General features: G+C 52.0%; 2 protein-coding genes and 1 long non-coding RNA gene across 5 annotated transcripts; 1 reads left to right on the forward strand and 2 right to left on the reverse strand.

Moving 5' to 3' along the window:
• Positions 1-4,455, reverse strand: GJB3 (gap junction protein beta 3). The gene is made up of 2 exons (XM_014864015.3): positions 3,886-4,455; positions 1-971 (listed from the first exon to the last, which is right to left on the reverse strand). Exon 2 carries the CDS (start codon positions 935-937, stop codon positions 122-124), a length of 816 nt encoding a protein of 271 aa, XP_014719501.1. The 5' UTR covers positions 938-971; positions 3,886-4,455; the 3' UTR covers positions 1-121.
• LOC123285800 (uncharacterized) lies at positions 4,065-24,143 on the forward strand. Of its 2 annotated transcripts, none has more exons than XR_011503495.1 (3): positions 4,065-4,150; positions 18,829-18,888; positions 24,009-24,143. It is a non-coding gene; the product is annotated as an uncharacterized lncRNA (long non-coding RNA). The 2 variants fall into 2 exon arrangements; XR_011503494.1 differs by lacking the exon at positions 4,065-4,150 and adding an exon at positions 15,809-17,552.
• On the reverse strand, positions 23,107-25,684 carry GJB4 (gap junction protein beta 4). Of its 2 annotated transcripts, none has more exons than XM_014864012.3 (2): positions 25,557-25,684; positions 23,107-24,250 (listed from the first exon to the last, which is right to left on the reverse strand). In XM_014864012.3, the coding sequence occupies exon 2, from the start codon at positions 24,161-24,163 to the stop codon at positions 23,363-23,365; it is 801 nt and encodes a 266-aa protein (XP_014719498.3). In that variant the 5' UTR covers positions 24,164-24,250; positions 25,557-25,684; the 3' UTR covers positions 23,107-23,362. The 2 variants fall into 2 exon arrangements, with proteins under 2 accessions (XP_014719498.3, XP_014719499.3); XM_014864013.3 differs by lacking the exon at positions 25,557-25,684 and adding an exon at positions 25,181-25,534.
• Positions 25,685-26,089: the final 405 nt, after the last annotated feature.

Below are 26,089 nucleotides of genomic sequence, written 5' to 3' on the forward strand. Positions count from 1 at the left end.
TGAAACTGGATAGTTTAGTGAATTTAAAGTGGTGGCGCCCAGTACCTCTAGGACCCTCCACCAGCATGATACCGCCCCGCCTGTCTCCACTGGCAGCCCAGTCTTGCTCCCCAGCCCGTGGTCAGCTGGGGGTCAGGCTGGGTGCTGAAGCACACGGCTTGTCACTGCCAGGGTCCAGGCCCAGCTCCCCAGCCTCCACCAGCAGCTTGTGGTGGCAGTGGCAGGTGGAGGCCTGGCTGGTGGAGGACGCAGGGCTGTGGCCCCCTGGGGGCCTGTTCTTGCTCATGCCTCGCAGGATCCTGTGGAAGATGAGGTAGCAAATCTCGCAGATGGTGAGCACGATGCAGACGGCAGAGGCGCCCACCATGAAGTAGGTGAAGACCTTCTTCTCAGTGGGCCGGGCGATGTAGCAGTCCACAGTATTGGGGCAGGGGGCCACGTTGGTGCACTGCACCAGGCGTGGCATGCCGAAGCCGTACCAGAGAGTGTGCAGCAGGTAGAGGAAGAGGAATTCGATGATGAGCTTGAAGATCAGGCTGAACAGGTAGGTCCACCACAGGCCGCCGTGCTTCTTGCCTGCATTGTCGTACAGCTTGGCGCACTGGTCACCGTGTTTCAGGCGGTGCTTCCTCTCGCGCTCCTCGCGGTAGGCCACATGCAGGATGACCAGCAGTGAGGGACATGTGACGAAGATGAGCTGCAGGGCCCAGAGGCGGATGTTGGAGATGGGGAAGAAGTGGTCGTAGCAGACGTTGGTGCAGCCCGGCTGCTTGGTGTTGCAGTCAAAGTCCTTCTGCTCGTCCCCCCACACGCGCTCTGCGGCCACCACGTACACTAGCACACGGAAGACGAACACCACCGACAGCCAGATGCGCCCGAATGCTGTGGAGTACTTGTTCACACCACTCAGTAGGGCCTGAAATGTCTTCCAGTCCATGGTGCCTGGTGGGGGGGCCGGGCGCCGTGCCCACCTGACACAACAATAGGAAAAACCAGGTTATTGAATCGGTCACATTTACTGAGGATTTACTATGTACCAGGCATTGTTCTGAGTTCTTTATGTGGATGGATTTGTTTGATCATCACAACAGTTTTACCAGCTCAGAACTATTCTTCTTCCTAAGCTACCAATAGGAAACTGAAGCACAGAGAGGTTAAGTAACCTGCCCAAAGTCACAGAGCTAGTATGCTGGAGGGAAGGGACTGTGCATTTGCTGATAATAACAATGAGCGTTTATTGAGCATTTCCTATGAGCCAGGCACGGAGCTGAAGACTTTATGTGCAGGATCTCATTTAATCCTTATAACAGGCCCAGGAGGCAGACACTATTATGTTTCTCATTTACAGATGCAGAAACTGATAATCAAATGAGATAATGGTTGCCATGGAGTACACACTAAGTGCTCAATAAATGGCTGCCGCTCTCTGGGAAATTTAGAGGTCAAGGCACTCATTTAAAACTAGAGTTGCATTTGAGGCCAGGCTGTCAGGGCCAGGCCTGTGCTCTCTTCTACCTCCTCTCCTCTTCTCTGCTGGATGCCTGCCCCAGCAGGTTCTTGCGTTGATGCCTCGTTGATCCTGTGAGGTTGGGTCCATGAGCCCCATTCTATAGAGAGGAAAATGAGGCCAGGAGAGGAGAAATGACCTCCCCCAGGTCTCACGGCCAGCGGGTGGTGAAGCCGGGAGACCAATTCAGATTGGGGGTGTCTGGCAGGGTAATGGTCTGGCTCCTGGGGACACCAGATCCAGGGAAAATCTAGGGACAACTCCCCCCTCCCTGTGCCAGGGCCTGGGGGGAGCCCCAGCCACCCCAGCCATGCTGGGTGCCAGGGCTTTTTGGTGGGGAGACAGGCTTTGCTTAGGCTCTGGACTCCCGCATCTTCCTGCCCGTCTCGGAGTGACTCAGAGGGTGTGGACGGGTGGGTCTGCCTGAGTGTACCTAGTGCCGGCACACTGCCCTGGGTGTGGGAGCCTGCACCTCTCCACGTGCATGTGTGGGCCTGCGGGCACATGTGGGTGCTCCTGGAGCTGGGGTTGTGACTCGGAGCATGCAGGAGCCTGCGGGGCCACCCCCTGCACCACTGCTTCTCACCCCTCCACTGCCACCACCCTGGTCCAAGCCCCCGTCGCTGCTGCCTGTACTATTGCCACGGCCTCCTCAGTGGCCTTTCCCCGCCAGGTCCTGCACCTCGAGAGTCCATTACATCGGATCATGTCACTCCCTTGTTTAAAACTCTACTCACTTCTCATTACGCTTAGACTTAAACCAGATGAATGAAATTAAACCAGCTTAAACTAGATTCTTCCTTCTCACCCTCCTCTCTTACACTCTCACCCTACTGCTCTCTGCTCCAGCCACCCTGGGGGCCTCCGGTGCTTTCTAAGTATTCCTGTTGCCTGGAATGCTCTTCCTCCAGAACCTCCCATGTCTGGATCCTTCTCACCATTCAGGCTTCTGCTCAAATATCTCTCAGGTCTCCCCAGATAAACCGGAATCTGGGAGCCCCTGACCTCTCAGTCACTCTGCTCCTGTCCCCTTTATTTCCTTTATAGAATTTAATCACCATTTGAAATTAAAGTATCCGTTTATTTTTTTGTTCTTATTTATCGTCACTAGAATGTCAACTCTGTCGTGCTTACTGCTTTATAGTCGTGTCTAGTGCTTGGCACACAGGAGGTACTCAATAAATGTTGAACGAACAAATAAATGAATGCGGAATCCAAGAGGCAGCTTGGAGGGAGGGGCTCTGAGGTGCCCGCAGGAGACCCAGGGGGCCGTCTGGACCAGCCTGCTTGGGGGAAAGACTCCCCGGCTCTGGAGAGAGGGAGAAGGTTTTTCAGCATCTCAGCTCTCCTGACGCCTCTTCTCTAGGAATCTAGGACAGGCTGGGGTGACAGAGGAAGACCCCGTCCCTGGAGACCCTCCTCTTCTCCCAGACTCGGCTCCTGCTAAGACCTGGCCTTGGGGAGCCGTAGTGAATGTGCAGTGAGGGTGGAGTGGCATCTGGATTCACACCGCGGCTATGCACTTAGTAGCTGGGTGAATACCAAAAGTCCCCTCCTCTCCTTGACTTCTTTTCTTTATTTATAAAGGGAAATAATTCCTACTTTCTTGAGCTGTTGTAAGAATCTTAAGAGGCCATTCCCTCCCCAGCCGGCCACTCACCTGGTGAGGGTTCAAGAACACTGGAGGGGAGATTGGAGCCCTGCCCACTAGCCCCGAGGAGGAGGGGAGGGACCCTAAAGTGTGCTTCCACGTCCCACGGCAGCCCACCTGGGTGCAGCCCCTCTTGGGCCCCCGCCTTCCACCTTGCAGTCCTGTCGGCTCAGGCCTGTGTGACACACCCCTGGGACGCGACTCACCGGCAAAGAATTCCCTGCAAGACCAGCCCGGGACTGGTGGAGCCGGTTCTGGGTCCCCCTGGAGTCTCCCAGCACCAGCTCCCAGCCATCCGCTTTTTTTAGCCCCGGGACCACGCCGCGCCCAGCTTTCACCCCCACTTCCAAATGCACCTCCTGGCCCCGCAGGACAGAAGTCCTCTTCCTCCTTTCCGTGTCCCCCCGCCGCCACTTAGTTTCCCTGCATTCCAGGCAGCTCCGGAGCTTGCAGACGTGGGGAGGGGGGTAGGGGTCCGGGAAGCTTCCAGTAGTTGGAGCTCCCACCCTGCCCAGAATCGAGGGGCGAGAGGCAGTGGTGGGGTTGGTGGCGGAGGTCCCTCCACCCTCTCCCTTCCCCGCGCCACCCATCCTCAGCCTGGAGGGGCAGGCGGGATCAAGCACCGGCTCCGCCGCCGTGGGTCGCCCGGGAGCGCTCAGCGTCCGGGGAGCCCACCCCGCCCTCGCCCTTGTCCCTGCCCCTGTCCCCGTCCCCGCCCGGCGCTTACCTGCAGCGGCGCGGCCAGCGCGGGGCCGGGACCCCGCGTCCCCGAGGCCCGCGGCGGTGGCGAGTGAGGCGGGAGCGGAGCTCCGCGGTGGCGGCGAGGCGCGGGGCGGACGGCGCTCCCCGGGGGCGGTGCGGAGGAGGGTCGGGGGAGGAGCTCGAGACCCCGCCCGGCGGCCGAGGGTCGGCTTCTAGGCCCCACGCAGCCACGGGTTCCCGGGGCCGCTGGTGGAGGGGCTCGTCGCTCGTCTCAGCCTCCGAGTCTTCAGGTGTGAAATGAGGGCATCGGTGGCCATGGGCAGGGCTGTGGCAAAGTCTCCAATGAGATTAGGGGCGTGAAGGGCTCTAAACTGTTAAGTGCCGTCGCCGAGGGCCGGACTGCAATCATGAAACTGCCTACGCTCGTTACCACGGAGCCCGCGCCCGCGCCTTGCCCATCCGGTCCCCGCCTGCAGCCCGGCCTGGACCCCGCAGAGGGGCGCTCCGGGGGGTCTGCCCTTCCGCACGAAGGGCCGTCGATGGCGGTGCCATCGGCTCCGGCATGGGCTCGGGCACTGCATGCGTCCTCCAAGGAGGCGTGTGCCCTTTGGAGAATCTTGTGTCCACAGAGGGAAGGGGCACGTTGAAACTTGTCATTAGAAAGGAGATGGAGGGAATCCTTTGTCCGCGGGTCAGGGCAGGATGCGGGGAGGTGGTGGCCTCGTGTTACTACAAGGTGCAGATCCCGGGGGAGGGATTTGAGGGAGGGTGTTGCGAGGGTGGGGGAGGTGGGGGGGGGACCCCTAGAACCCCTGCGAGGGGAGGTGGGCCTGCGGCTGGGCCCGGTTCTGGGGACAAGGACGAGTGCGCCATGACTAGGAACCTCATGAGAGCCCCTGGTGCTCCAGCCTTGTCGGGAAACCCCAGGGTTTCCCATCTCCCTGGGAGTGCCAGGATCTTAGTCACCACAGGGCCTGAGCCCGGGCTGTCTGGACGGAGACGATGTGCTCACACAAGGGTGACTATACATTGCATTTTCCCAGGACTGTGCCAGTTTACCCCTGGGGCCCTGATATAATGAACAGCACCCCCTTTTACTCTCAAAAGTGGCCCCAAGCTTGGGAAGATCAAGTCACCCTGTCACCCTACCTGCTATTCGTGGTAGAGAGCTGACACTGCTTTGGGAGCTTGGGGACGTCTTTGTGCCAGAGACTGTTCCACGGGCTTTATTTCATCTCACAGCCCAGATGAGGAAGGTATGACCCTTCCTGCTTTTATGAATGAGGAAACTGAGGCACAGAGAGATTACGTGACTTGCCCAGGGTCACACAGATAATAAGTAGCAGGGCCAGCTCTGGAGGCCTCAGCCATGTTGACTTTCTGGATGGGGCAAAGCCAGAGGGCAGATGTTGTCTTATACTTGCTGGGTCATGGCCCTTGAAAATCGTTGCTGAGACTCAACAGCACTGGGGTTGTCCGGGTGCTTCTGTGCATGTGTTGACGTGTGAGTATGACAGTGTCTTGTGTATGGGGGGGGGTCCACGAGTCTGCCACCTGCTCCCTACCACCTGGCGCTCTGCTACATTTCAGAGCAACACCCGCTCCTTGCTTCCTCACCTCCTAGTCACTCTTCCACCCATTTGAACAATGTTTCTGTTCCTCCCATATCACTAAAGATGGCCCTGTCAAGGTCACTACCGGTCTTCCTGACGCTCAATCCAACAGTCGAGTCTCTGTCCCCATCCTCCTGCCCCTTCAGAAGCACCTGACACAGCTGACCACTCCGTCTTTCTCAAAACACTTTCTTCCTTTGGCTTCCTTGACACCGCACTCCTAGGTTCTTTGTATCTGGGACGCCGCACGTCATCATCTCTGGTGTGGGCGTGTCCCAGGGCTCAGCCTCTTCCCTCCTGGGTGAGGTCATCCTGTCCTGGGCCTTCCAAGACCATCTGTTCACGGATGTGTCCGCATATCTGGTGCCGATCCTGACTTCTTGCTGAACACCACCAGGTTTCAGTGACTTTCTGTTCCTTCCTGAGATCAACTGCTTCTTCGACTATGTAGATATTCTTCTTTCTGCGTGTACCCTATGGAGTGTGCTATGCACACGGTTCTGCGCTTTGCTCTTTTCATTTAACAAAACATAGGACATTTTCCTCTATCAGTAGATATAGAGCCATCTCATGTTTTTAAAGCCAGATGTATGTATTCCATTTTCCCCAAGTAGTAGATGTAGAGTTTGTTTTAAAAAACAACCCCAGCTGAATAGTATACATACTATAATATATTTAGTCAGTTCCATATTGATAAGAATTAAGGCTGTTTCCAATCTTGTATTTTTTTTCCCTATTAAAAGCATCATTGCAATGAATATCCTTGGACACGTTTTATGTTATGTCTATAGGATATATTCTTTTTTCTTTTTTTAAAGATTGGCTCTGAGGTAACATCTGTTGCCAATCTTCCTTTTTTTTCCTTCTTTTTCTTCTTCTCCTCAAAGTGCCCCAGTACATAGCAGTGTATTTTAGTTGTAAGTCCTTCTAGTTCTGTTATGTGGGACGCCACCTCAGCATGGCTAGACGAGTGGTGCTAGGTCTTTGCCCAGGATCCAAACCGGGGAACCTTGGGCTACCAAAGTGGAGTGCATGAACTTAACCACATGGCCATGGGGCCAGGCCCAGGATATAGTCTTAGAGGTGGAATTTTTGGGTTAAGATTGTATACTCATTTAAAATTTTGATAGATGTTCCCAAATTCCCTCCATAGATGTGTTAGTTTACACTACCATGAGACATGAGAATGCTTGTTTCCCCATATACTCACCAATATAGAGAGTTATCAAACTGTATGATCTTTGCCAGTGGTATCTCATTAAACTTTTATTTTGCATTTCTCTTATTATGAGTGAGATTGAGCATCTTTTCGTATATGTAAGGGCCACTTGTATTTCTTTTTCTGTGGACTGTCCTTTGTTTTTGCTCATTTTTCTATTGGATGGTTGCCTTTATTTATTTATTTATTTATTTATTTATTGAGTTATTGATAGGTTACAATCTTGTGAAATTTCAGTTGTACATTAATGTTTGTCAGTCATGTTGTAGGTGCACCACTTCACCCTTTGTGCCCACCCCCTACCCCACCTTTCCCCTGGTATCCACTAAACTGTTCTTAGTCCATAATTTTAAATTCCTCATATGAGTGGAGTCATACACAGATTATCTTTCTCTCGCTGGCTTATTTCACTTAACATAATTCCCTCAAGGTCCATCCATGTTATTGCAAATGGAATGATTTTGTTCTGTTTTGCAGCTGAGTAGTATTCCATTGTATATATGTACCACATCTTCTTTATCCATTCATCTGTTGATGGGCACTTAGGTTGCTTCCACGTCTTGGCTATTGTAAACAGTGCTGCAATAAACATTGGGGTGCATAGGACTTTTGGGATTGCTGACTTCAAGCTCTTTGGATAAATACCCAGTAGTGGGATGGCTGGATCGTATGGTAGTTCTATTTTTAATTTTTTGAGGAATCTCCATACTGTTTTCCATAGTGGCTGCACCAGTTTGCATTCCCACCAGCAGTGTATGAGGGTTCCTTTTTCTCCGCAACCTCTCCAACATTTGTTGCTATTAGTTTTAGATATTTTTGTCATTCTAACGGGTGTAAGGTGATATCTTAGTGTAGTTTTGATTTGCATTTCCCTGATGATCAGCGATGATGAGCTATTATTTATTTCTTAGGAGCTCTTTATGTATTAAAGAAATAAGCCCTCTATGATACAAATAGAAAAGATTCCCCCACACGCCAAATGACATTTGTATTTTGACTTTGTACATGGGTTTTTTGCCATGTAGAATTAAACATTTTTTAGGTAGTCAAGTGTATCAATCTTATCTTTTATGGTGTCTTGGTTTGGTCATAATTAGAAACGACTTCCCTATTTTGAGAATTGAAAAAAATTTGTCTCCCATGGTTTTTTCTAGCTAAAGTAGTGCCTTAATGATGTAAATCAGATCATGTCACTCCCTATTAAAACCCTGCGTGACTTGTCATTACCTTTATACCAACACCCACTTTCCTGACATTGGCCTACAAAGCCCCAAATGACCTAGTCCTGCCTTACCTCCTATCACATGTCCCCTTGATCACACTGTCCAGTCACACTGGCCTTCATTCTGCTCTACAAACAAGCCATGATCTGTCCAGCCTCCTGGCCTTTGTATTTGCTGTTCCCTCTGCATGGACTGCTCTTCACCTGGCAGGTCCCTCCTCCTTATTCAGGTCTCACCTTCTTACAGAGAAGCTCTCTGCTCACCCCATCTGAAGTTTCCTCACCCCCTTCCTCAGCGGTTACTCTTTGGAACATTCTCTGAAATTATCTCCAGGAGAGCAGAGAGCTCGCCAGTGGTGCTCCTGCTGTATCTCCAGGTCATGGAATGGAGCAGATGCCTGGTCACTATTTGTAAAGTAAATGTTGGGTGCCCCTAAGGTTGTGTGTGAGAACTGTCTGTTTGTATGTGAGGCTGGGTAGTGGTGTGTTGCGGGGGCAGTGCGGGGAGTGTGTGTGTGTGTGTGTGTGTTGTGAGTGTGTGTGATTGCAGAGGTGGCTGGGAGGGTTTTGTGAGGTTGTGTGCGTGTGTGGTTGTGTGTGAGGTGGTGGCGCGTGGTGGTGTCTGTGTGAGGTTCGATTAGTCTACTCTGATGACCAGACGATTTTCTTGCCTAGCTCCAATCATTCTGACCCCGACAGATACTGCCCCCTCACTCCTAATATCTGGCAGTGCCCCCAACCGCTGGCCTTTGCTTTTTCTGGAATGGGCTGGAAGAGTCTCCATTCCAGAAGGAGGCTCTGAGGACGTCAGGGCCCTGCTCTCCCAGCACAAAGTTCTGCTCCCCGAGCAGGGGAATGTGTGGGAGGCCATCTAGGCCATTCCCCTGCCTCAGGGCGAGGCTGTGTTGTCTCAGGGCTTGGCAGCTGCCCAGGCAACCCCCTCTCCCCTCAGGGCCTACACCTGGTCTGGCGGGGACGGACCCTAAGTCTGCCATGTATAGTGTTCCAGCCCAGGCCTTGGCCCAGTCTGCTCTGGCTCCCAGGCTGCCCCCTCTGTCTGAAACTCTGCTCAGGCCTCAGGCAGGGGCTTCCCGGAAAGGGGTGGGGCCTTCCCTATCCATCTGGGATTGTCCTCGTGTTTGTGCGTGTGGCAGGGCCCTGGGCCCTCTCCTGGGCCCGAAGGCCCTCTCGTCCCTTGAGCAGACAGGTGGGGCAGGCAGAACCGTGGGAAAGCCGGTCAGGGGGAAGGATGGGAGCTTTCCAGCCCTGCTCCAGCGTGTCTGCGGCTGTGGGTCGGGAGGGAGAGATGTCCCAGGACCCAGGCTAGAATGTTGCTTTCCTTCCAAGACGCCCACAATGACTTGGAACCTCTGCCCGCACAACTTCATCCTCAATGGAGGTAAAACACGACGAGTTGCTGTCAAGATTCAACCATCCACACGTGTACTGGACCCCACTTCTTCTCGCCCAGCCCAGGCCCTCACTCCGCCTCCTCTCTGTCTCCTCTGTCATCACTTTTTGCTCTTTACTGGATCTTGCCCATTACAGTAAACGTGCTGGTATTTCTCCATCTTAACAAACAAACTAACCTCCCTTGACTCCACTTCTTCCAGCATCTGCCTCATTTCTTTCCATGCCTTGATAGTAAAACTCCTCAAAAGAGCCACCTTGATTCATTCTCTCATTTTTTCTCTCTCTACCCTCTCTTGAATCACTGTACTCAGACTTGTGCTCCCCACACTGCACCCGACCACTCTTGCCCAGGTTCCCAGAGCTGACCTTCAACCCTCATCTTTCCCTGTACTCCCAGGACATTCGGCTGCCAGGGCGTCAGCCTCTCCTGATGTTTCTCCTTCCTTTCTGGCTTCTCTTTCTCAGTCTCCCTCGCTGGTTCCTCCAGATCTCCTGACTTCTAAATCCTGAGGTGCCCTGGGGCTCAGTCCTGGGCTCCTTCTCTTCTCTGTCCTCAGTCACTCTCTTGGTAACATCATCCAGTCTCAGGATTTAAAATATCAAAATTGGCTGACAGCTCCCAGATACTTCTCTCCAGCCCGGACTGTTCCCCTGAATCCAGACCCATAAATGCCGCTGCTTCTTGACCCCTCCCTGTGGATGTCTGGTAGCTGTCACAAACTGATCACATCCCAAATTACTTATTAATAAGTGATGCTAACTTAGGATTGCCAGATTTAGGAACAAAGCCAAACAAAAACAAAAACAAACCCCGCAAACCAGCTGCTCAGTTAAATTGGAATTTCAGATAGTGCATGGGACACACTTATACTAAAAAAAAGTTATTGGTCGTTTATGTGCAACTCAAATTTAACTGAGTGTCCTGTACTCTCTCTGGCAACCTACTCCTTATGTTCCTCTCCAGTCTTCTCTTCCCATTCTTCAAGTAAATGGCGGTTTTACTCATCTACTTGTTCAGGCCCCAAACCTTTAAAGTCATTTTTAATTCTCTTTCCTCATACCCCACATTTGATGTCAGTGAATCATTTTGGCGATACTTTGAAAATATTTTCGGAATCTAGCCACTGCTCGCAGACTCTGTTAATATTATCCTGTAACATTGAATCCATGGGTCATTTCTTTCCTGCATTTTGGCAGTAGCCTTATAACTGGGCTCCTCGCTTTATCCCTTGTCCCCAACCATCTGTTGCTAACACAGCCACCAAGAGGATCACGCTCCCTTTTGCTCAAAACGCTCCACTGGCTTCCTGCTCACTCAGAGTGACAGCCAAAGGCATCAGGATGGCCTGTAAGACCCTGTGTCAGCTGGTCCTCCTCTGGGTCATCTGAACGCGCTGGCCTCATTTTCCTGCCTTGGTGGCTTCCTTGCCATCCTGGGTGCACATGGGGTCTTCCTCAGCCTCAGCACCTGTGTACTTGCCCTTCTTTCTCTCTGGCACACTTTTGCCCCGGATCTCTGCCTGGCTTGCTCCCTCACTTTCCCCGGCCTCCCACCTACAGCTGCCATTCCCCTCCCAACACTCCCTACTCCACTTCTTGCTATATTTTTCTCCTTAGCACTGTAGTCGTGTGACATATTTTATGTTTTGCTTATTCTTCTTGTTAATTGTCTCCCCCATCACTAGACTCTGTGAGGACAGCCATTTTGGTCTGTTCTGTCCACTGCTTTATTCCCAGTGCCTAAAACAGTGCCCGGCACGTCATAGACAAAAGTACTTACCGAGTGAGCAAATGAAACGCATCGAGCGCAATAAGCTCCTGTCCCAGGCTGGCACACAGCAGCTGTTTAATCAGTTCCCTTCCGGCTTAGCATTCCCCACTCCTACCCTCCAGAAATCCCTCCCTGACCACCTGCCTTCCTCCAGGAAGCCTTTACTGACCGAACCTCATCTGTTTCCCCTCCTTCCTGCCACCAGGACCAAACCCATGGTCCTCAAGGGTCAGGCGGGCTGTCTGTCTAGCTGAGTCTGTTTGTCCTCATCTGGCCTCTGCTCTCCTTCTGGCTGGGAGGAGGCTTTTGGCTTGGGCTGTCCTTTGAGCTGCAAGGGTGTTGGCCTTCAAGGTGGCTGGGAAAGCCAGCCTGGGGTGAGGCACATGCAATATGTCTCATATCAGCTTGCCACCTGCAGTGTGGGAGCTTCTGGAGCCTTGAGCTCAGGTCGAGGAGGTGCTGGGCACTGGGCACATGGGAATAGAGCCTAGACTGGGATTGGGCTGCAAGGCTATGGTTCCTACACTCACTGTTCCTACAAATTGGGGACCTGAGTGAATGGTTTGCCACTAGCTGAGCTGGGAAACACAAGAGGAGGAGCAGGTTGGGAGAGGCAGAAGAAAATGATGGGGACAATGTGCCTGGAGTTTACTAAATGATATATGTGTTTGTAAATGAGATTCCAATGCAACCATTTTGACAAGGCCATTGGGACATTCTGACATGGCTTGTAAAACCTTTTCTTATTATGATGCAAGTGCACAACAGACAATTTCGTCCCATCCCACACTCCATCCCTGAGCCTCACCTAATGCCCAATACTGAGCCCGTCGCAGAGCCTCAGAGGTGGAGGGTGGCTCAGAACCAGGTGTTTCATGCAGATTATCCTCTGTGTCCAAATGCCCTGTTGGGGTGGTCTGAGTTCCCTGTGGGACACATGTGTGTCGGTGTCCAGAGGCAGCTGGCTGTATGGGACTGGGCCTCGGGAAAGAGGACAATGGGAACCCTTGTGCTTTGCTGGTATGAATGCAAAATGGTGCAGCCACTGTGGAAAACAGTTTGGTGATTCCTCCAAAAGTTAAGGTAGAATTATCATATGACCCAGCAAGTCCATGCCTAGGTATAGACTGGACAGATCTGAAAACGGAGACTCAGACCAATAGTTGTATGTGAATGTGCATAGAAGCGCTATTCACAAGAGCCGAGACAAAAGTTTGGAAACAACCCAAATGTCCATAAAAGGAAGAATGGATAAATAAAATGTAGTATATTCATACAATAGAATATTACTCAGCCATAAAAAGGAGTCAAGTTCTGATGAACGCTACAATATAGATGAATCTTGAAAACATTATGCTAAGTGAAATAAGCCAGACACAAAAGGACAAATATTGCATTATTCCACTTATATGAAATATCTAGAATAGGTAAATTCATAGAGACAGTAAGTAGAGGTTACCAGAGGTTGGATGGAGGGGCGAGTTGGGGTTATTTTTTAATGGGTACAGAGTTTTTGTTAGAGGTGATGAAAAAGTTCTGGAAATAGTGATGATGGTTGTGCAACCTTGTGAATGTAATTGACGCTACTGAACTGTACATTTTAAAATGGTTACATTGGTAATTTCATGTTATGTACATTTTATTACAATAAAAAAATTAAGAAAAAAGATAAAAGGGATGGAAATACGGATTTGGGAGTGAACAGTGTCCAGATAGTAACGAAGGCCATGGAAGAGGACAAACTCACCCAGGGAAGGTGTGGGGACCGAGGAGAGTGGACGGCCTGTGACAGAGCCCTGAGGACCTCCCCAGTGCACGAGGGGTGGCTGTAGGAGATCCGGGCGGGGTTGTTGGAGTGGCAGAAAAACTGGAAGGTTGATTTCAAGAAGCCCGGGTGCGTTAGTCAGCCCTCTTGATTGCAAGTGACAGAAATCCAGCTTGAGTTAGTTTGGGCACAAAGGGGAATTGACTGGTTTGTAGAAACATGGGAAGGGAGAGGGGACCTTAGGGCCCCAGAAGTACCTGGCTGGAGTCAGGTCTGGATGCATCTAGGACCTCCCTCCTGCTTGCCTCACCTCTGCTCCTCTCTGACCCTTTGCTTCCTTCTCTCCATGGACTGATGGGCTTTCGCACAAGGCTTTTACTCATGGTTAGCATGAGTGAGCCCAGCAGCTCATAAGGTGTCCGTGGCTCAGGCAAGAGGCTCAAGAAGGAAGGCCATCCACCCTGTTAAATGGCTCATGGCGCCAGACAAGGACTGGTTAGCATTCACCGGGCTTAGTGACAAAGGAATCGTAGGTGTGCTTGGCAAGGCCAGGTGTTTGAGTTGGGTAGTGGGGCAGCGACTGGATCACAGCTGGTGGAGGGAGTGGGAGGCTGGGAAGTCGAGACAGTGAGACCTCTGTTTCAGGAGGCACAGTTGTGAAAGCCAAGAGAGAGATAAGGAGGCAGCTGCAGGAGTCCTGGGTTCAAGGGAGGGTTTTGTTTTTGCTGTTTGGATGGGAGAGATGTGAGCAAGCTTAAATGCTGAGACAGCCAGGAGGGAGGTGCAGGGTGAAGAAGCAGGAGAGAGTAGGAGGTGGGGAGAGAGGGGATCCTGAGCACAGGTGGGAGAGGAGCGCATTCACAGAAGTGAGTCAGGAGTGCTCACCCCTTGCACTGTGTGGGGGAAGGAGGGAGGACTGGTGTGGATACGTTGGTCTGTAGGTCTGGAGGCAATCAATAGGAGAGCATTCTTCTCAGATAGCATCTCCTTTCTCTGAGAGGTAGGATGAAAACAAGGTGGAACTGGCTAGGAGGTTCGAGGAGAGGTTAAGAAGGCTTCCACCTTGAACAACAGCAGAGAGACCAAAGCAGGGAAGAATGAGGATTGTCAGGCTGGGCTGGAGAACATGAATTTGTGGTGGCCTCACTCTGTTTGGTTCTTTGATTTACTCTGGCAGAGCCTAGCCCTGGTGCAGAGACGGGAAAGCACAGTTGGAATGATCTGGGCCTGGAGTATTGCTAAGCAGGAGGGGCAGAGGGACAATGGGAATGTTAGTAGGACAGCAATACATTCAAGTCATTATCTCAATAGGTATTGATTACTGGGGCCGGCCCGGTGGCGCAGCAGTTAAGTTCGCATGTTCTGCTTTGGCGGCCAGGGGTTCGCCAGTTCCGATCCTGGGTGTGGACATAGCACTGCTTGGCAAGCCATGTTGTGGCAGGCGTCCCACATATAAAGTAGAGGAGGATGGGCATGGATGTTAGCTCAGGACCAGTCTTCCTCAGCAAAAAGGGGAGGATTGGCAGCAGTTAGCTCAGGGCTAATCTTCCTAAACAATATATATATATATATATATTGATTACCCTTTTACTCCATGTCAGGCACAGCATAGGTCCTGACATTGGCAAAGCAGACACTGTTCCTGCCCTCCAAGAGCTTGCAGTCTGGGAGGGAGGGCAGACATCAATTTAGAAGCCCTCATGTGAGATGAAGGTGGTGGAGAGATGCTGTGGATCCCAAGCCGAGGCTGGATACAGAAGGAAGCCAATGTAGGAGGGGCTGGCAGATGGGAGAAGGTCACAGGGTCAGGTCTGAAGGTGCTTTTGAGGTCACCTGTTGATCTGTTGAACCGACATGAGCAGAAGTTGAAGGAGGAGCTAAGTGAGAGGGCTGGGGGAAGCTGTGGGCAGAGCGGGAGGACCCGTACCTGTCTCGCCGTTTCCTCATTCCCTCCTGTTACAATGGCCAACTTGTCTTCTCCTGTTGAAGTCTGAGCCTCCCTCTGGGCTCTGCATCCCACTCTCTCTGGCTCTCTTGAGGGCCTTGACCTCCTTTCCCCTTTGCTGGATTCATCTCACCATTATTTAAATATTCTCAAGTCTCTCTCAATGAAAAAAGAAAAAATTTCTTGACCACCTCCCTTCTCTTGCAACTAACACCCTTTCATTTTCTATTCTTCTTGCAGCCACCATTTTCCAATCAGTTGTCCACATTTGCTATCTCCATTTGCTTGGCCCTCACTGTTCTCTCACTTCACCGGGAACTGGTTTCCATGTCCTCTTCTCTACAGATGATACTCCTGCCTTGGGTACCAATGACCATCTTTGTTAATCTAATGAACACTTTTCAATCCTTATCTGATTTGACCCACGGTAGTGTTTGGTCCTGATGATCACTTTCTCCTCTAGAAACTCTTCAAGGTTCTAGAAATTTCTAGGAGTTCTAAAAACTTCTCTAAAACACTTGTCTCTTGGTTTCTGTGACATCACCTTCCTCCTCTGTGACATCATATTCCCTTGGCTTCTATGATATAAATTTCCCCCATAGTCTCCTTCGCTGGCGTTCCCCCACTCTCTTTGGCCTTTAAGCCTCCATCCTAGGGCATCTTCTCCCCTCTTACCCCACAGTCTCTGTAAAGTATTAGCCTTAAGTTATCGCCTACCATAGAGAACCAAATATAAGATAACTCCAAATAAAAATTAACCCCCTCTTGGGGCTGGCCCTTTGGTGCAGCGGTTAAGTGTGCACGTTTTGTTTCGCGGCCTGGGGTTCGCAGGTTCGGATCCCAGGTGCAGACATGGCACCACTTGGCATGCCATGCTGTGGTAGGTGTCCCACATATAAAGTGGAGGAAGATGGGCATGGATGTTAGCTCAGGGCCAGCCTTCTCAGCAAAAAGAGGAGGATTGGCGGCAGTTAGCTCAGGGCTAATCTTCCTCAAAAAAAAAAAAAAATTAACGCCGTCTATTCCCAACAAGGAGACCCTCCAAAATGTTTGGGTCTAATTTGAATACATAAACTTTTAGTGTGATTGAAATAATTACTTTATTAACTTAGTTTGCTATACATTTTTAAAATCACATATTTTACAAAACAATGTAGTAAGATGTATTATTTTTTTCCTTCCCTCATATTTTATGAAGCAATTTAAACTTTTAACATTTTTCTTTAACACCTAGGTCAACATCATTAGAGTTTTGTTTATCATTAACCTTTTACAGAACACACAAACTTTATTTTTGCTCAAGTTATCTGCGACATAGTGCCTTTTGATTCTGTATGCTGTTGGAAACTTTATTCTTTGGCACAAAAGCCTGATTGCATAATATTTGGTTGCATAAATTAAAAAAAATCGTCTGGTAGGTGTGTATTTTTCATCTCCACAACAAAAACACTTCTTTTATTGTTCTTAAAGTGATTTATTTTTTAAAAAAACTGGCTTGCTTAAAAAGACAGTGCTTGCAATTGTAAGGTCATATCCTCAGGAACAGTGAGTGAATCTGTGTGAAATGTCTTTGCCTCGATTTTTTTCTGATTCTACCAAGTGGCGTCCATGAATATCCAAATCTTCAAATTGATTGAGGTTATTTCAGGCTAATGAGTTTCCCCCAAAGAGAATTTTGTTGTTCAAAACACAGTAATTGAGAGCACGCCCCATAATGCGGGCAACCTTGTAAGGACTTGAATGTGAGATAAATCCTTGCTACCTGAGGGGGAATTTTGGAGCAAAATCTTATCTTAAATTCAGGCGTTTTGCCGACAACTCCCAAATCCATATCTCCTGACCAGTCCTTTCCCCCACCCTTATATCCGCCAGCCTACTAGACCTTTCCATATGGGTGCCAATCACCCAGTCAGCTGACACATTTTATTGAGTACCTACTATGTATCAGGCACTGTTCTAGGTGCTGGTGGGTAAAGGGGTGAACCCAAAAGAGTCCCTGTTCTCGAGGAGCTCATCCTAGTGGGATGAGGCAGAGAATAAACATGTAAACAAGCAAGAAAGTTTCATATATTAGTAAATGCTATGAAGAAGATAGAATGGGGTCTGTGGTTCGAGTGACTGTGTGTGGTGTGTGTGATTCATCTGGGGAAGGCGGGACAGTAATGGCCTCCTGGAAGAGGGGATGTTTGAGTTGAGATATGAATGCCAAGGAGACAGTCAAGGAAAGCTCTGGGGGAAGAGCATTACCAGCAGAAGCCAGTGCAAAGCCCTGAGGTGGAAGAAGGCCACTGTGGGTGGGGCATGCAAGAAGGGAAGAGCCAGGGCCTAACCATGTAGGGTCTGCAGACCATGGCAGAGTTTGGTTTCTTTTCTTTTCTTTTGAGGAAGATTAGCCCTGAGCTAACATGTGCGGCCAACCCTCCTCTTTTTGCTGAGGAAGACTGGTCCTGAGCTAACATCCATGCCCATCTTCCTCTACTTTATATGTGGGACGCCTGCCACAGCATGGCTTGCCAAGCGGTGCCATGTCCACACCTGGGATCTGAACTGGCGAACCCCAGGGTTGCTGAAACAGAACGTGCGAACTTAACTGCTGTGTGGTTTATTTTCATTTTTAGGGCCGTGATGGGAAGCTAGTTGGAGGGTTTTAAGCAGAGGAGTGACCTAACTGATCTGATTTACGTGCTAGAAGGATCTCTCAGGCTGCCATGTGGAGGAGGAACAGCAGAGGCGATAGAGTGGAGGTAGGGAACCAGCTGCTGCAGGTATCCAGGTATCCAGGTCTCCAGGTATTCAGTGAGATGCCTTGGCTTGGGATGGAAGCACTTGGAGATGGTAGGAAGGTAATGGACTTGAACGTATTTTGGAATTATATCCAACTTGACTTGCTAATGGTGTGGATGTGATTATGAGGAAAGAGAGACCTAGGTTTTGGAATGGAGCAGCTGCATGGATGGGGATGGCATCTTCCATGGTGGGGAAGACTGGGAGAGAACATAAACCTGTTCTCTGTTAAGGCAATCAGGAGTTTTCTATTTGGTTGACAAATAGGAAGTTGGATACATGAGTCTAATACTCATGAGAGCGGTTAGGTCTGAACATATAAATGTGGGAGTCATCAGTTTAGAGATGGTTTTGTTGATGGTACTGAACCAGTCACTGAGGAGAAAATGCATACAAAGGAGAAAAGAGAGTAGAGAACTGGGCTGCAGGGCATCCTGCATTTAGAGATCAGCAAGAGGAAGAAGAGGCATCGATGGAGATCCAGAAAGACCCATCAGTGAGGTGGGAGGAAAGCCAGGAAGAGTGCTGCCTGGGAGCCAAGGGAGGACTGGGACCTGTTAAGGAGGGAGTTCTCAATGGCCAAATGTTGCTGAGGAAGTAAGAGGAGGAGGAAGACTTGACCACTGGATTTGGCAACTTGTTGGCCATTGGAGATCTTGACAAGAGCACTCCTGACCGGAATGGGTTAGAGAGAGACAGCAAGCATAGACAACTTTTAGAGGATTTTGTTGTTTGTAAACAGGGTAGTAGCAGGAGAAGGATGAGGTGTCAAGAGGAAATTAAAAAAAGAGAGAGAGGAAAACATGATAACATATTTATGGAAAGGGAATTGTGAGGTGATGACTGTGGACACCGTCCGGAGTAGGTCATAGGTCATAGGGTCCAGTGTCCCAGTGGAGGAGGGTGTACCAGGAGCGGGGACACTTCATCCACGTTACTGGGGAGAAGGCAGAGTGAACGACGCTCACACCATGACGTGGGCAGACGTGGTGGTGGGGAGATGAGCTGGCGCTTGCCCAAGGCTTCTATTTCCCAGTGGCGTATAATTCCTGGCTATCAGCTGAAATGGAGGGTTAGGCGGATGGGGGCTGGAGGTTTGGGGAAAGAGGAGAAAGTACATAATCCTCTTGGAGAATAGGGTTAAAGTTTTAGGAAAATGTAGAGTTTCTTAGAGGTCCTGAGTACCCACTTGAAGTTTTGATTGAAACCAGTCAGTCCACTTGTGTTGTTCTCCAGGTGCTCTGGAACAGGTGCCACAAGGAGAGTTAAGTTTAACTGGAGTTGGGGTCTTGCCAGGTGAGTAACCATAAAAACACGGAAAGGTAAGGAAGTGGAGGATATTTACGAATCAGTGACTACATGGTGGCCCACGGAGTTTAAGCTGGAAAGGAAGGAAGGGAGAATGGGAAGCTGGTAATGAATGGTGAAATAGTGGTGGGTCAATAGATGGGACAGAAGGGTGGCTAGAGTGGCAAGTAGAGTGAGTGAGCTAGCTAGATAGGAGATGCTGCAGCTCTTGGTACAGACAAGGTCTGGGGTGTGAGTGTGCATGTAGTTGGGTTTGATGGGTAGAGAAAAAGATAACTGGTGTTTCCAATTGTTAGGAGGTCAAGGAGGTGTTGGATGTGAAGTCACCAAGAATGATAAGTGTAGAAGTGGAGAGAAAGACAGCGAGCCAGGGGCTGAGATGGGCCACGAACCAGAGGGAATCACCAGGATATCTTACTGTATCTCAGACTCAGCATGTCAAAGTGATTGAGTCTCCCTCAAACCTGCTCCTCCACTGGGTAAATGGCACCACCACCCAGAGCCAGAAACCTGGGTGTCTCTCCACTGGTTCCCCACACCCAATCAAGTCACCAAAGCTTTCTGATCCTATCTCGTAAACATTTCTTCAATCCAGCTACTTCTTTCCATCCCCACTGCTCACACCCTACTTTGGGCCATTGTTGTTTGTCACTTGGACTATTGTGTCAGATTCCAGACAGGCAGCCCTGCCTTGGCCCCTCCGCATTGTAGCCAGAGACACTGCAAATTAGATCATGTCATTTCTGTGCTAAGTCTCTTCATTGTCCTTAGGATAAAGTCCAAAATCACGAACATGGCTTTACAAAGAAATCACTCCTGGATCCGGCCTCTGTCTATTGCAGCCTAACTCCTACCACGAGCCCCCTCGCCTGGCTCAAGCCCTCCTGGGTCACTTCCCGTCCTTGTCATCAGATTTACTCTCCTTTCTGGGCCTTTCATGTCCTGTCCCCTCTGCCTGGAATCCTATCCACCCTTTGCTTGGCAAAATCCTCCTCTTTCTTTAGGTGTCAGCTTAAGAAGTCTCAGGGGACCTTTTCCTGGATGCCTCGGTATTGGCTCCACTGTCCCCTCCCCTGGCACCCGTGCTTCCTCAGCATGCCGGGAGTTTAGCAGCTGTCCTCGTCAGAGAATGTAAGCTCCAGGAGCTCAGGGACTGTGCCCGATTCTTCCCAGGTGACTCCTCAGCACCTAGCATGGGGCTCGTCACATAGAAGTGAACAATATGTATTTGTCGACTTAAATCAAATGGAAGATTCTGGAGGTGGAGCAGTTCTGAGTGAAGACAAACTCCGGGGTGCGGTCCTGTGAGTGGGTAGCGAAGTGGAGTGGAGGAGGAGGTCACGGGGGATGAGGAGGGCATGGAATGAAGAGGACAGGGACACACAGGTGGTCCCCGTGGCCCTGAGTCATGAGAGAATACCAGAATACTCTGAGTCATGTGCTCCAGTCTTTAATGAATGAGGAGCAGTGGGTGGCAGGAATAGGGGCGGGCAGAGGGTGGAAGAGAAAGACGGCAGGGGCCTAAGCTAAGCGAAGAATTTTCAAGAAGGTGGAGGCAAAGAGATCTGAGAGTGGTGCTGAGGGCCATGGAGGGGGCTCGAGAGTGTGGGTGGGACTGAGAATAAGATAGTGCCACGACTCAAACATTTCCTAGAGGGTTATCCCAGCCTGATCCTGGGGCCTCAGGCTGGTTGGCTGCTGTTCCGTCTCCATCTAGCTCAGTGGCTCAGCACTTGAGACCTCTGGGAACAGCACCCATGAAGACAGCTGCCACGGGACTAGTCAGGTCCAGGATATCTCACCTCACGCTGGCCCAGCAGCATCCCCTGGAATGGGGAATCTGCAATCTCAGGGGGAGTTGACCATGGCTGCTCCCCGGCCCTGCACATGGAGCTACCTCAGATATGAGCAGTGCACGGCCATCCGGTTCCGAACTGGTGGAGAGTGCCCCCTGTTCTCTGGGACTGGGCGGTCACACCTCTGGTCTGGATTGGAGGAGGGGGCGCCCTCGTTTCCTGGGGTCAGGATCAGTAGATGGCGTTGGTGCCCTGCCCCTGTCCCCTTTACTGGGGGATGCCCATTTCCCAGCTGCTGTGAATACTGGCCACTCACGGCTTGTAGCTGCCCCCGGAGAAGGGACCTTGACTGAGTGGGAGGCACTACCCCTTCCTCCCAACCCTCCTGCCCTCTGGGTGTCCTGGGGCCAATGACTGACTGATATGAGAGTTCCAAAGCCAGGTGCCTTTTCCTCCAGTGGGAACAACTCTGTGGTGGGAATTATGGTCCAAAGGCCCCTCCCTCCACAGGGGTCAGGCCGAGGCTAAGTTGCTCTGAGCCCATACCCTGCTCAGCTCAGCCCCCAGCTCAACCCTGCCCCCCCATCCCACTGCCCTCGCTCTGCCTTCACATGCTCACGAATTCCTGCCACTGGCTCAGCTCAGGGACTCTGACCTAGGAGGAGGGGACCCTCTCATCTTGTCCCATAATCAGGGGTAGGCATGGAGGCTCTCCATGGACCACAGGGGAAACAGCCCCCCCAGGCTCAGCTCATCTGTGTGGCCTTGGAAATTCCCCTCCCCCCCTCCAGAGCAAAGTCTCCTCACCTGTAAATGAGACCTTTAGGCTGGATTTAGGTAAAACAACAACAAAACCTATAAACAAACAAGAAAGCACTACGCTGAACTCCCTGGGCGAGGTGTGGTGGGGGATTCAGACAAACAAGACACACCACCTCCACCAAACGGCTCACAGGCCATTTACTCATTTAACAAACGTTTATTGAAGGCCCTGGCACCTGGATGACTCAGCATCCTGCCCCGATGGACTCACAGACCGATGGGGAGAATCAGCCACCCAGATTCGGGGAGATGGCAGAGGCATGGGCTAGGCTGGCACAAGCAGAGGCAGTTAAGGCTGTCCTTGGGGTTCCAGGAAGGGTCCCAGAGGAGGGAGGAAGGGCATTCCAGGCAGAGGGAACAGCATCTTGTAGGCATGAGGCATGTCACAGCATGGTGTATCTGGTTGGGGAACCACGAGTCCTTTGGTATTGTCAGTGGGTGTAAGGAGGGAGGAAGTGGGGAGTGAGGTTGGGGAGGTCAGCAGGGGCCAGGCTGAGGGCGGTAGGGGTGATGGTGGCGGTGGAAGAATTCTTAAGGCACGAGGAATGACATGTTCCAGATTCATTTATAGGAAAACCACTCTGTCCCCGCCGTAGTGGAGGGCAGACAGGAGAGGCCCAGTGAGAGGCAGGTGGTAAGGCTGTGGGGTGGAGATGAGGGGCAGACTCAGGAGGCATTTAGGGTGGGAATTAGTGGGATTTGGTGCTGCACTGAGATGTGGGGTGAGGGGCTGGGAGATGGGGAGGGGATGAGGATGTCAGGCCAGCTCCCAGCTTGGACCGCTGACTGGATGGCAGTGCCATTCATGGGGGTGGGGGTGGTGATCTGCGAGGAGGGCAGGTTTGGGGGAAGATGACGAGGTCAGCTTGGGAGTTGCTGAGTGGAAGACACCTAGGGGCCTCCTGGAGGGTTGTCCATGGGCAGCTGGTGGGGGCTCTAGGGCTCAGAGGCAAGTCCAGGCTGGAGGTTGGTTTTGGGAGTTGCCGAGGTCTGAGTGGTAGGGGGAGGGGAGGATGAGGGAATGTGTAAAGAGAAGGGCAATTCCTCAGACTTGAGGATCTTTGAGTGACTCTTAGCTTGGACACTCTCAATGGGTCCCTCGCGCATGGGGATATGCCTCCTAGACACCCTGGCAGAACCCCCATCCTGGACCTGCTCTCAGCAAGCCTTCCCCTCCCACCCCCAGAGAGGACTCACCTCCCTGGGACCTGTGCTGGGCAGGGTGAGGGAATGGGGGAGGCAGGGGCCTCTTGAGCCACACACATTCATCTGAGGGACACTCACTGGGAAGTGACTTGCACAGGGCTCAGGGGCTCCTGGGGTCTCTCTTCTCTTGCTTTGACAGCTGGTTGCAGATCCAGAGACCTCTGGAGCAGCCTCGGGTCATTCCCCACCATGTCCCGGGGACACACTGTGTGTGTGTGTGTGTGTGTGTGTGTGTGTGTGTGTGTGTGTGTGTGTGATGGGTGAACCTGGATCTGACGTTCTGGAGCTCAGGTGCCCGCCAAGTGACCTTGGCCTCCTCACTGAGGTCCATCGTGAAGCCCCCTGCTTTCCACCCCACCCCTCCCCACCTGGTCTGCAAAGTTCTGGGAAAATCATATTTATTAAGGGTTTTGGCCTACTCTATTGCCACATATAAAATCCTCACTAGCCATCAACTTCCCTGTCCTGAGGCTCAGGACCTAGAGACGGAACAGTTCCCCTACTGGCCCCTGGGTGGACTTCCTGAGCCCCACAACTACCCTCCTCACCTGACCTGCCACAGAAAAGATGCCACTGCCCTGCCGTGGCCTTAGGGAGCAGGCGGGGGGTCGCATGGTCCCAGCTGCCCACTTCACAGGTTATGGATACACAGCTGCATCCACTGTGTCGGAGCCGGCCTTCATTAGGACAGAGGTCCCGTCTTGGTGGGGCTCTCCCTGGGAGAGGGCATATGGTGGGCATGTATCTGGTAGGTGACTGCGGCGCCGAGACTTCTGATGCCTGGGGCCGAGGGTCTCCAGGCACCTCTTGCCCACGAGGTAGGTGACCTCACTGAGGTTGAGCAGGATGCAGATCACAGCTGTGGCCACCATGAAGTAGGTGAAGACCTTCTTCTCTGTGGGTCGGGAGATGTAGCAGTCCACTGTGTGGGGGCAGGGCGACTCAGAGCAGGCCACCACGCGGGGCATGTCGTAATTCTGGTAGAGGCGGTGGAAGATGTAGAGGAAGCCAGAGTCCACGGCGGCCTTGAAGATGAGACTCAGTAAGTACGTCCACCAGAGCCCGCCACGCTTCTTGCTCGGGTTGTTGTACAGGGATGGGGCGTTGGGCCCGTGTTTCAGGCGGTGCTTCCGCTCGCGCTCCTCGCGGTAGGCCACGTGCATGACCACGAGCAGCGAGGGGCACGTGACCAGGATGAGCTGCAGGGCCCAGAGGCGCACGTGGGACACGGGGAAGAACTCATCGTAGCAGACGTTGGGGCAGCCTGGCTGCTTGGTGTTGCAGATGAAGTCCTTCTGTTCATCGTCCCATACCTCCTCAGCGGCCACCACGTACACCAGCACGCGGAAGATGAACACCACCGACAGCCAGATGCGGCCCAGCGCTGTGGAGTACTTGTTGACCCCGCTCAGGAGGCCCTGCAGGAATGCCCAGTTCATGCTGATCGTGTCCCTGGCTCCTCACGTGGCCGATCTACACCTGTGAGCACCCACTCAGGGCCTGGGGGCCACGGAGCCTGGGAGAACCTGGAAATGGGTGCCATTCATTAAAGGCATCATTGGCAAAGCCACTTCACAACCACTGAGTCATCATGTCCTCACTCGAAATGACTAGGTGGGCTAGAGACTGCCATTACCCCACTTCATAGGAGAGTAAGCTAAGCCCAGAGAGGTACGCACCCGAGGCCCCAAAGCTGCAAGTGGTAGCACTGGTCTTGAACTTTCACCTTCCAGTTCCAAAATCAGAATATTTTATTCTATAAAGTAATAGATAAATGTGAAGGATAATTGTCTTGCGTGCATGTGCCCACCAACCTCATTGACCCCAAGTTTCAACTTTGTGGGTCATACGAGTTTTAAAGAGATAGTAAGAAGGTGTGGATTGAATGACCCACTCTCCCATCAGCTGCCAGGGCTGGACCAGGGTGGGAGGGGCGGAATGTGTATCTTTATCCACCAACTTCTTCTAACTTTTACTGAGCGCCAACACGAGCCAGGCCCTGTGCTGGGTGCATTCACATCAGCCTCTTGGGCAGACCCCCGAACAATCTCCATCCTCATCCCTCCTCTCTGGCCCCAGGACTCCCCAGCCCTGACATTGCCTCCCAACTAAACATGCTCTTTGGAACTCTGGCAGGTTGGCATCATCCCACCATCCCCATGCTGGGCCCAAGGGCTGAGCGTCCTGACCACTGTGGGTTCCTCTGGAATTCCAACCATTCCAGCTATAGGGAGGGACCCGGGAAGGGACACAGGTAGGATTCTGGCAGGGTCCTCCCCCCAGCATTTATTTTCTTTCTTAAGGGCACCTCCCTTGTCTGTCATCTCAGAGGCTATTTGCTAGCCGCGACTCCCATTATTTCCATGCAGGCCCCTGTCCTGTGTGCTCCATCCTCCACACCACCTTATCTGGAGTGCCATCACATTCCATCTCCAACTCAGCCCCTCTCCTCTCACCTGGTGCCCTAGGGACATTTTCTGAGCAGCCTCCTCATCTTTGGTGGCAGGCTGGATCACCAGGACTGAAATGGTCTGTTTACTTGTCTGGAGAGCAGCCTCTACATCTCATGCGTCTGCTTCCCAAGACCCTGCTAAACTGAATTGGAAGCCCAGGTCTTCATCCTTCTTCCTGCCTCTTCTCTGGTCCTCCATCCTCCCTTGGGTCTGGCAGGACATTCCTTCCCCTCCTGGGGGCTTCCCTGGGGTTTCTCCAGGGATCCTCTGTCTCCTCTGTTCCTCCCTGAAGCCCCGCCCACAGCCTGAGGTCCCCTGGGGATCCTCAGCTCATCTGGTCCCTGCTTCCCAGCCCAGTCTCCTCCGACTTGGTCCTCACCTTTCTTGGGTCTAGTAGCCACTCTCCTGTCCCTGGGCTTGTTCGTCTGCCTGAGGACCTCCTGGAGGCAGCTTTTGTTTCTCACACCCCTGCTGGGTGGGGCTTTCTAAGCCAATAAGCCCAGGGAGAGTGAGCCGGTGGGCAGGCGGGCAGGCGGACTTCTCCGGGCACATATTCAGAGTAAACACCTGCGGCTCTCTCCTGGCCCACGCCTTCTCTCCAGCCTGGCGGGGCAAGGCTGGGTCTGGCTCCCTGGGCTGGCAGGTATGTGGGTGAGACTGCAGTGAAGGGGGGGTGGGTGCCTGGTATCCTCATGCCCGGGCCTAGGTCAGCACCAGCGGCATCACCCTACCTCCTTCTCGTTGCCTTATTCCTACCTTCTGCCAACCCCAGGCCTCTCTCCTGCCCTTTGCTCTGGAAGCCTGGTTCTGAGGTCCTCCGCAGCTGACATCTATGAAATGGGGCACCCTTGATTCAGCCCAGGATCGCATCCTACCCTGGTGGGGACATTTCTGGGGACCAGAACTTGGGTT

Source organism: Equus asinus, chromosome 5, assembly GCF_041296235.1.
Source record: "Equus asinus isolate D_3611 breed Donkey chromosome 5, EquAss-T2T_v2, whole genome shotgun sequence".
NCBI classification, from domain to species: Eukaryota; Metazoa; Chordata; class Mammalia; order Perissodactyla; family Equidae; genus Equus; species Equus asinus.